The sequence below is a fragment of the Aedes albopictus genome, chromosome 1, assembly GCF_035046485.1.
Source record: "Aedes albopictus strain Foshan chromosome 1, AalbF5, whole genome shotgun sequence".
Lineage (NCBI taxonomy): Eukaryota > Metazoa > Arthropoda > Insecta > Diptera > Culicidae > Aedes > Aedes albopictus.
This window is the reverse complement of record NC_085136.1, coordinates 162,972,604-162,983,281: the sequence shown is the minus strand read 5'-3', so window position 1 is coordinate 162,983,281 and position 10,678 is coordinate 162,972,604. Positions and strand designations below refer to the sequence as shown.

The following is a 10,678-nucleotide window of genomic DNA, read 5'->3' as shown; positions in this document are numbered from 1 at the left end:
GAACCCAGGACCTTCTGCATACGAATCAGAAGTGGTAGCCACTAGACCACCAAGCCCGACAATGAATTAACTACATCGGCTGTTTTCCTACTCTCCGCATCGACCAATGTGGCGCTAGCTTCTATGCACGAAAAATCGCTAAAAGTATTGCATTTTTTATTCGTTGATAGACTTTCGAGCAAATCTTCGAAGAGAAAAACTAATACTCACACGTCAGTTTGCATGGCAGTTAGCAGCTGAACAAACCATGTATTCATTACACCAACCGAGAGCGTGCGTTCAATGTTGTTTTCGTTAGCAGTGACAAAACCCAATCTATGGAAAAAGCAGTGGAAGAATATTTTGGTGGGACAAAATTTTCCGCGTGTGAGTCTATTACGGGGCAAAATCCGCAATAAATCGCAAAAATATTGTATGGCGAATAGCATCTAAAGGCAAATTCTTCAAAGTGGAACACATTATTCGAAAAAATATTTGGTAGTGGTTGTGCACAATGGTGACCACTATTAAGCCTACCAAATATTTTTTCGGGAAAAGCTTTGTATTTCAAGTATTTCAAGTTTAGATGCATTTCGCCATACAAAATTAAATTGAATTACTCCTGCTGATCAACTGTGGCTGCGCGCAAAGCGGGTAGTCCATTATCTCCACTCGTTTTTAGTTATTGACAAAAACTAACCCAAAATATCAGGAACTTGGTTTCAAACGAGTAAGTATTTGAGGGCCCATATAGCCATAGCTGTAAATGCGTGGGTATTAAGTATGACCTTGCTGGAGATAACGGGTTCGATTGTCGGTCGGTCCAGAAAAAATGGCCATTGGCAAAAGAAGCTCTCAGTTAAAAACTGTGGAAGTTTTTTTTTTAATTGTGGAAGTGCTCATAGAATACTAAGCTAAATAACAGGTTTTGCTCCAGTGGGGACGTTACGACACAAGGAAGTTGTCAAACGCGTCAAAAATAATCAAAACTAAAAATAATCAAAACTTGTGCATTAGAAACTCCTTCTTCTTCTTCCTCTTTATGGCTCTACATTAAGGTGGCCCACACTTATATGAAAAAAAAAATCGAAAAATGCAAAGTCTTACTTCCTAAATCAGTTTCTTTGGAGAAGCTCCGTTCAAAATTTGAGCAAAATCAATTAAGCCTAAGGGGGCGCTTAAAACGCTTGAAGTTTGTATGGGAAAACTTGGCCAAATGTATGCAAAAATTTTAAGTTTTCGAATTTTGCCGCTAGGTGGCGCTGTAAGCGTTCAATAATCAAACTCTTTGGTATTATTGTAGGTGACTATATGCCAAACAACTTTTCCAAAGACCGCGTAGTGATCCGACGGCTGTGAAAAAAGTTATACCCTAGGTAAAGTGAGGATAAACGTTATTGTTGTTTTTCCAATACATTTAAAGGAATAATATCAATAATGAAATCTCAATACTTTGCCTCACTTTGCCTAGGGTATAACTTTTTTCACAGCCGTCGGATCACTTCACGGTCTTCGACAAAGTCCTTTGGCATATAGTCACCTACAATAATACAAACGGGTTTATTTATTGAACGCTTACAGCGCCACCTGGCGGTAAAATTCGAAAATTTAAAATTTCTGCATACATTTGGCCAAGTTTTCCCATACAACCTTCAAGCGTTTTGAGCGCCCCCTTAGGCTCAATCGATTTTGCTCAAATTTTGAACGGAGCTTCTGAGAATCCAAAACAACTAATTTAGGAAGTAAGACTTCCATTTTTCGAATTTTAATTTTGATTTTGATTGAAATGTTGGTCGAAATTTGATCGTTATTCTAATTCTATAAACGCACTTGGAAGTCAAATCACTACACTAATCACACACCTTAGTTTGACAGGCACACGACGACGGGTATTGAGAGAATAAATCCGATGCTAAATCACCATGCTTATCGTTTCGTTTCTTCAGACGGTCCTCGTCAAAAGCTTCACTCTCTGAACCACTTCCGTCGTTTGTTTCTTCCGGAGGTTTCTCCAGCTCATCCAAAATGTGATTTTGATTGAATCCACCGGCCCATTCATATCGGTGATGACGATCCGCTGGTGGGAAACAGTTGAGCGATTCCGATTCCGTTAATCCTGCCAGGTTTTTCTGATCGAAATCTGATGATAGGAAGACGTTCTCGAACAAAGGCGAGGCGCCGAACTTGATTTTTCCATGCACTTGAATCGTCAGCCAGTATGTGGCACATATTAGTAGGAACTGAAAATCGCGAGTATCCATGATTCGTTGCTTATAACTTCGAAAGATATCTTACCATTAGCTTCATTGTCAATGAACTAGCCAGATTGGTGTATGCCTCATCGATTTTATACCGGATTCATCTTCGCCACTGAATGGTATCCAACGGTTACTAATGGAATTGCTAATATGTCTTAGATTACAATAGATGTCAGCTGTCCAGACTCGCGCGTCCTACGTCTTCAACCTGTGGTGCTTTGGTAGTTTATATAGAGCATATCCACTAAGCTTGGTTGGGAACAATATTTAGAGGAAAATTTATTTCCAGAAACTCTAATCATACGTAGAAACCAACTTGTGCGCCATAATTTCCAACGGCATTCGCATTACATTCCGTTGAGTAAACCAGGTTGTTGTGACCTTGGGTCAATTAAGCTTCACACAGAAGTTAAATTTGAAAATCAATATTATTCTTCTACATATTCATCTCATCTTCTTGGTGTTATTTCCCAACTGGGATAAAGCCTTATGCTCATGTTAGTGTTCTATGCGTCCTTTCATATTTATACTGTGAGTTTTTTTCTGGCAATAATCATTTTGAATAAAATCGTGTGTTTTTTTTTAATTTTTTAAACGATTTTTGGAAAAAAAAATCTATAGGAATATAATAAATTCTGAAGGCATTATTGTCTGAAATGCTGGATTTTGGAAGAGTCCTCTCAAATATCGTTATAGGAATTTTTAGAAGATTTTTTAGAGGAATACTTTGGATTTTAAAGAATTCTTTGTAGGAATTCTAAAAATTATTTTATTTCGTGAGTAATCCTTGGAGGTATTTCTGAAGAAATTTAAAAAAAAAATCTTAAGAAATCTTTAAAAGCACGCCAAGATGATTGATGAATTCTTGAGGAAATGCCAAAGTGCTTTGCATTGGTTGGTACTACATTCTAACGTGTTCGGCTTTGATCTAGATATACTTAAACAAATCTAGATCATTTGTATCTTTTGATATAATGATGCTGTGTTAGATACGCATAATGACGGGTTGAAATATTTGAAAAAAATATTTTTTGCACATTTGCAACTAGCGCTGCCTAGTTCCAAAAACTTGATCCAAATGAATGCTCTCTAAGTAATCAAGATCCTAAAACATATGGGATAGACATTTTGTCAGTGTTACGTTTGTCTTCGATATCACAGAAATCACAGACCAACAGATATAACACTATCGACATTGCAATTTCATATACACTACCCGTCATAAGTACGGACTCACAAAAAGTATTGCAACAATATTGCATTACCCTGACTCACCTCGATATCTCCAAAACCTGAGGACTTACAAAGATGCTGTCTTCAGGAAAGTTATTCAGAAGACCAAAAGCAACAACTTTTCTGAAGGCAGCATTTTGGTAGGTGTTCTGGTTTTAGAGATATCGAGGTGAGTCAGGGTGATGCAATATTGTTGCAATACAGGGGATAGACAAAATGATCGGGACAGGCAAAATTTTCACTATACAAAAAATGTTCAACTAGCTTTTCGAAAAGTGCATCGAATATTCTCAAATTTTTACTGTAAGTTCTTCAACTAGTTGTGTATCAGTGGACAAAATTTGGAAAAGATCGGACAATTCTTCACGAAGTTATAAAGATTTTTGAAAAAGATAAAATTATCCGATAGCCAACTTTGAGCTGTTATACCTCCGGATTCAATGAACCGATTGCAATGAAATTTTAACCATTCATGACTTATATAATGAACTCTGGAAAACATTTGACTTAACTTGAAATTTTTAACAAGCGAAAAAGTTATAGTGATTTAATTTTTTTCACGATTTTTTTCATCCCATTACTTTTTCAATTTATTGGCGGCTATGTTGTTACTTTCCTTCAAAACGCATTTATATATAAGTCAATTAGAGGGAAACTAAAGGAACTATAATTTGCATCTTGAATTTTGAAACGATGTTGATGTTTTGGATAATTTGGTGTTTTATTAGAAAAATAATCTAATCGTTATAATTTTCTTCCGTGTTAAGAATATTAAGTTAAGTCAATGGTTTTTCGTAGCTCATTATATAAGTACTTAATGGTCAAAATTTCATTACATTCGGTTAATTGAATCCGGGGATATAACAGCTCAAAGTTGGCAATCGGATAATTTTACCATTTTCAAAAATCTTTATAACTTCGTGAAGAATTGTCCGATCTTTTGCAAATTTTGTCCACTGATACACAACTAGTTGAAGAACTTACAGTAAAAACTTGAGAATATTTGATGCACTTTTCGAATAGTTACAGCTAATAAAACATTTTTTGAAAAGTGAAAATTTTGCCTGTCCCCTGTACCTACTTTTTGTGAGTCCGTACTTATGACGGGTAGTCATAGGCGCCAACTTGTGACGTAGTTGGGGGGGCGAAGCTCTCCAAAATTGGACAAAATTCATCTTTTTTCACCTCAATGCACTAGTTTTCACGTAAATATGCCTAAACTAGATGAAGTGCGTCGAAATTTTCCGAATTTGATTGGTTTTGAGAGGCCTCGCCCCCCCCAACTACGTCACAAGTTGGCGCGTATGCGGGTAGTGTATGTCATGATCCTGATTACTTGGAATGTAATAAAATTTGTCTTCTTACTATCATCTAGTAGCAAAAAACCTTGAACGGAAAAATTCATGAACTGTAAACTCGTGCCTTTCCAAAAATAACTTTTCCAAAACCATGTTTGCAAGTGGTTCCATATTCCTGGAGCAGTCTATATCTCTAGGAGATTCCGAAGAGAATCTCCACGAGTTTCCAGGCAAAAACTTCACGAGATTCCAGGGAGGAATCTCCACGAGATTCCAGAGAGAGTCTCCACGATATTCCTGCGGAATCTCCACGAGATTCTGAAGGGAATCTTCACGAGGTTGCAGGTGTAATCTCCACGAACTTCCTTGTAGAGGCAGAGGGTATCTCCACCAGATTCCAGGAAAAATCTCCTCTTTTTATAAAATGCAGCAAATGTTCTCAATTTTTGACTGCTAGTTTCTTTACTAGTTAGATGTAATTGGTACAATTTTGGGCTTGTTCGGATAACTCAACTCGAAGTTAGAGCACTTCTAGTTATTTTCTCTTATTTGACTCCCTTTTTTCAAACTGCTTTGTCTCAGGATTAAGTGAACCAAATTAAATGAAATTTATACATAAATGTCTAGTATACTGCCGTTCTACGCCCCATTATCCCATGTTGTATGGATATTCTTATAAACATGGGACAATTATGCGTAGAACGGCAGTATATTGGCCTATGAAAAACACTTGACTCAACTATAACATGTTTGAATGGAAAAAATTACCGCAATTTGAAAATTTTTCAAAAAATTTCAATCATTTAAATGCTTTTAAAATTATGTGACTAGAACCGCCTAGTTGTGAAATATCACATCAAACGACCTATCAACTGTAAGTAGGCTGACCATCCGTCCCGTATTTAACGGGACAACCAAATTTTCAATCACTCGTCATTGGAGCATAGTTAACGTTTTTGACTCAATTATTCGTTCTTTCTAGCTGAAATTGCATTATTAATAACATGCAGTTCTGTTTTGGACATTGATTTTCTTTTTATTGAGTTTCCGAAAAGTGTCCCGTATTTAAACGGGACAAATCTGGTCAGCCTAACTGTAAGCCTACCAAAAAACTTTGCCAAAGAAACCATCTTTCTAAACACTTGCATGTTCCTGGTACACTTAGAGCACAAGAGAGTCATATCGAAAGATAAAACTGATGTAGCTCTTGTTGTAGTTCAGGGATGCCATATATACAGATTTTTGAACATCCGTTTCGATTTTTAATTTTATATGAAATACAGATTTTTAAGCCTGACGGGTCATTTTATTTTTGTATGGGATACAGATTTTTTACCAAAATTTTGTGTGGGATACCAATTTTTAGAAAGAGTGATTCAGATTTGTCAAAAAATCATCTGACATCCCTGTTGTAGTTCTATACCAACAACGAAGACGTAAAACTGTAGTAACATCCAATATAAAGTACTTTGCAGAACACTGCAACCCTCCAAAATGCATACCCAAAGCTCTAGAATAAGATAAAACTGATCTAGATGACTTTAGACATATAAAGATCAGAGCCGAAGACGTAAGAATGTAGTACCAATCAATTCAAAACACTTTGCCGAAGACTCCAGCCTTCTAGGATGCATAGCGTCTTTTTGACAGATATTACTTATCTAGATCAGTTTCAGCAGATCTAGATCAAAATCTAAGACATAAAAGTGTAGAACCAATCATTCTTGACAACTTTGCCGAAGACCCTAACCCTCTAGGATGCTTGGTGAGAGCACTGGAGCGCTTGTTCATCGAGAGCTACAATTGATCGTAGCTAGGGATGTTCAAGATAGTTGCGAACATTTTGTATTACCTCTGCATTATGCCTTATTAGCAGAAAACACGTTTTGCAGTCATATTAAGTTGTCACTACTTAAATTTGGCTTGTGAACAAAAAATCTCATTTTTTTAACATTCCTTGCTCACGCTGTTCTGCAGGAAAAATGAACATACCTAACAACATGTATTTTGTACAAAATTAAAGTAGAAAAGTTGGGTAAAAGATCCCTGGAAGAAAATTGAAAATCGGTTCATAGGCGGCTGAGAACGAACTGCTCTAAGTAAAAGTTTCCATTTTTTTTTCTGATCACGGTATTCTGCGTAAAGTTTTTTTATCACGGTATTCGGAGTGTTAATCACTTAAAAGATTTTTGAAGACGAATTATTCTTCAAGAAAATTTCCTTAACCATTCAGGACGCGCGCTGTTGTAAAAAGTACAACACTCTAGACAACACTACCAAAAAACCTCGCTTGTCGTATACTGCGCGAACGCGGTGCAGTTTTGGTTGCTTGATGGCGCGCGTCCTGAAAGGTTAAGAAAAAGGTAAAGCAATTTTAGAGGAATTTCCAAAGTATTACTTAATGGAAATTTTCGACACAATTCTTAGAAGAAAATCTTACGCTCATTGATGGAATTCCGGGATGTATCATTGCAGAAATCTCCTAAGAAATTCATAAAGAAATACTTCGAAAAATGCCTGATGAAATGCTTGACATTTTTATGGTGCAGAGTCTTTAAAAGGTACTGGTTTCGCACCGGGCCCCCAAATTCCTAGCTACGCCACTGATACAGCACCCTTATAGAAAAAAGTGCAGTTTTTATATATCCAATACAAACTTCAAATTAGTATAACACGGCCCAAATTTTAACGTATTTAGCTAAAAGTTGAACCAGAGCATCTTGGTATCATATAAAACAAATTGAGTAGTGGCTCCATCCAAACTTGTGACTTGTGATTTTTCTATGCAAGGTTGAGCTATCCTTATAAGCTTGTGCCTATTTAGGAAACCGATGGCTTTTATGATTTGTCTAGAAAAAGTCTTAGCCGCAACTCTGTGTATAAATTGAAGCTGGTTTTATGCTGAAGTGATGTTGGTAAGCAAACAAAATTTGGAGGAATTCAAATATTTTTGTCATTTATCGCCACTTCACATCCTCACGATCCAGGAATCATTATCAGATACATACCAACATGGAACAGTTGTTGGCAATCGCAGTTCAAATAAAGATAAAATAAACCCAAACGGTATGGAAGGCTATTCGATACGAATACGGAATGGCAACGGGACGATATGGCATTAGCACCGCCGCGACACGTAAAGCACTGTGTAGCGAAGAATCCTTAAAAGTGACATATCACCTATGTAGCCGCGTTCTGTTCCGTACACGTTTTCTATTTTCTATTCCGACTCGCAGTGGTCAGTCACACCCAGACCAGCGTTGTTGGTTCATAGGATGAAACGAAAACAGCGAAGATACAGGTTGATCCCCCTTGAAAAATGACTTTATTGCGTAACACCAGTTCAAAGGTTTGATCTTGCGCTCTATCTTCAACAGAACCACGTTCAATTCAATTCAGCTGCAGGAACTGGAACGAGCCTTCCAGAGGACACATTATCCGGATGTATTCTTTCGGGAGGAGCTGGCGGTGAGAATCGATCTTACCGAAGCACGTGTGCAAGTGTGGTTTCAAAATCGTCGCGCAAAATGGAGGAAGAATGAGAAGGGAAGCACTGGTGAAGAGGGGGAGGTCGCCGAGTCTGGAAAAAATGAGCCAGGCAGTGGAAGTACTTCAGGAGGACCAACGCGATCTACATCGGAGGATACTCCATCAAACATCAGTTACGATAATGTATCACAAAACATTAACCTCGCAAGCATGGGGTTGAATCTCCAGGAAGGTAATCCTCAAGTCCACGGCTTCGACAACGACGGGAAACTTTCTCTGGGTCAGATGTCTCCTGGGCGGATATCACCGAATCTGTTTCTGAATCTCAATTTCGATCACATCAATCCAGTCGACGGGCGAGGTGGTAACCTAACGTTCGAGTGGAATAGTTTTCCTACCACCAGCACACAGAGTAGGCAAAATTCCGCATATCCTTGCAACATAACGGATATGAATGGAACGATCTGCAATACAACTCTCGGATCTACGATATCGCCTTCGACGAGTGGTCCTTCATCATCGTCTGTGAATGCCGGTCTCCAGTATATGAATATAAGCAGTTTAGTGAACTCTTCGCCACCTTCATCGTCCTCTGTCTATGACGATGAAATGAAGTTCCTGAATGTTGATCACTTCAACATGGATAGTTTCAAAGGCGAATCGTTGTTCAGCCTAGATCACACTTTGCTGACGGCCAGTGATCACCAGACCACACTCCACCAGTCTCATCACCACAATCAACAACCTCAGACGCAACACTCTCTAGGCATCAGCTGCCAACACGAAGAGAAGACACATCTTGGATTAGATCTGAACAATTTCAGCCTGAATGATCCCACCTGCCACGATCCGGATAAAACAGATAAATCTCCCTCAGAGCTGTTAGACTTAGAAAAACCTATAAATATCAACATAAACGTCGAAAGTTTAGATCAGTTAGATGATGATAAATATTGATGTTACAAGTAATTTTGTTTTTGATTCTTAGTTGTTCCAATAGCTATAGAAGAGCTAGTAATTGGCAATTTACCTATTGTTTAGCAAAAAAGTATCTTCAGAAAACCAGTGCCATGTTCTGCAAAAACAATCGAGAGAATCCATACAATGAATCGAAATCTAGTCAATGTGAAAAGAATAGTTACCACCGAGAGAGCAGTGCCAGAAACCATTAAAATTAAAAAGGAAAATCAATAGTTTTTCCCCTGTTAACAGTAGTGTTCAGTCCTGCATGAGTAGTCGAGTAGTTTATGTTTTGTTTTAGCTGAAAATAAAGTTCGAGGAAACGCAAAACAATAAGCTGCTTTTGGGTTTTCTTTCATTTGTCCGTGGTCGCTGCGCTGTTGGAGCGGTGTCGGTTTTGGTGGACTGCATACGGTGTCGGTTTCATTCAGCAAATTGTGCTTTGCGCCTACGAGTCGATAGTAATGATATCAACATTGGTGTAAATTCTGTTGAAGGGGGCAATGCTCACATCTTCGACATTTTTCATTGTGTGCTTTTTTGCTCAACCCTATCGCGCACAGCAACGTGCGCACCCCTACATTGCGTTGCGCGCCCATCGTCGTTCAGCATTCGTTCGTCGTCCACTACCGCGTGTACACTGTTCTTTTTATCCTCGTTTACGTTTATTAAACCAAGTTGTTAACCAAGTAAAGTCGTGTGTGATTTCTCCACCAAACAATCCGAAACTTCTTTTGGGTATTCCACTGTCGCCATCTGGAATCTGCCAACAGGTTATGGGCCCAGCTAGCGGCCCAGAAAGGAAGAAAGTTTGCGTGGAAAGATTCGGCCGGGAAGAGCCGGATAGGTTGTTATTCTTCCGCTGCTGCGTCGGCACGGAAAGTTTCGCGTGGTGAAAAGCTCGGTGAAAAGTGTAGGAAACAGTTGCGGACAGGTATTCCGCCCCAGGAGAGGGTGAAGAAAAGTGATTTTCCGAGTCAGTTCTCGAAGAAAGTGATTACTTCTCCAGCAGGGGGAGAAAGAGGAAGGTGTTCGAAGAAGGGAAAGAAGAAGAATAGTGCTTGCTTCTCCAGGGGGATAAAGCAACAGTGTGCCGAGCATTCATCGCTCGAAAAAGAAGATTTCGGGGTTTTTCCGTCGTGTTCCGTAGTGCATTGAGCAACCGCCGCTCGAGGAAGGGACGAAGAAAAAGTGCCGTGTTGAGAGGAGCTGTTTGCCAGTCGGCGTGTTCGTTGGTGTGTTGACTGCCTACCCGAGTAAGTGTTTTCGAGTCGAAATGGGGGATGCAAAGTTTTCGATTCCGAAATTGAATGGTACGAACTGGCAAACATGGAATGTGCGCGTGGAGAACTTGTTGGCTCGCGACGATTTGTGGCACGTGATCGACGAGCCGGTATTCGACGAAGAAGATCGTACCGAAGATTGGAAAAGGGACAACAGAAAAGCCAAAGCGACGATCAT

At 38.9% G+C, this 10,678-nt stretch overlaps 2 protein-coding genes across 2 annotated transcripts; one reads left to right on the top strand and one right to left on the bottom strand.

Annotated features, from left to right (window-relative positions):
* Positions 1–1,809: 1,809 nt before the first annotated feature.
* On the bottom strand, positions 1,810–2,583 carry LOC109431440 (uncharacterized). Its single transcript, XM_062847500.1, has 2 exons — positions 2,275–2,583; positions 1,810–2,219 (listed from the first exon to the last, which is right to left on the bottom strand). The coding sequence occupies exons 1-2, from the start codon at positions 2,284–2,286 to the stop codon at positions 1,830–1,832; spliced, it is 402 nt and encodes a 133-aa protein (XP_062703484.1). The 5' UTR covers positions 2,287–2,583; the 3' UTR covers positions 1,810–1,829.
* Positions 2,584–7,895: 5,312 nt separating this feature from the next.
* LOC109431439 (pituitary homeobox 3) lies at positions 7,896–9,955 on the top strand. Its single transcript, XM_019707644.3, has 2 exons — positions 7,896–8,069; positions 8,146–9,955. The coding sequence occupies exons 1-2, from the start codon at positions 8,044–8,046 to the stop codon at positions 9,212–9,214; spliced, it is 1,095 nt and encodes a 364-aa protein (XP_019563189.3). The 5' UTR covers positions 7,896–8,043; the 3' UTR covers positions 9,215–9,955.
* The last annotated feature ends 723 nt before the right edge of the window (positions 9,956–10,678 follow it).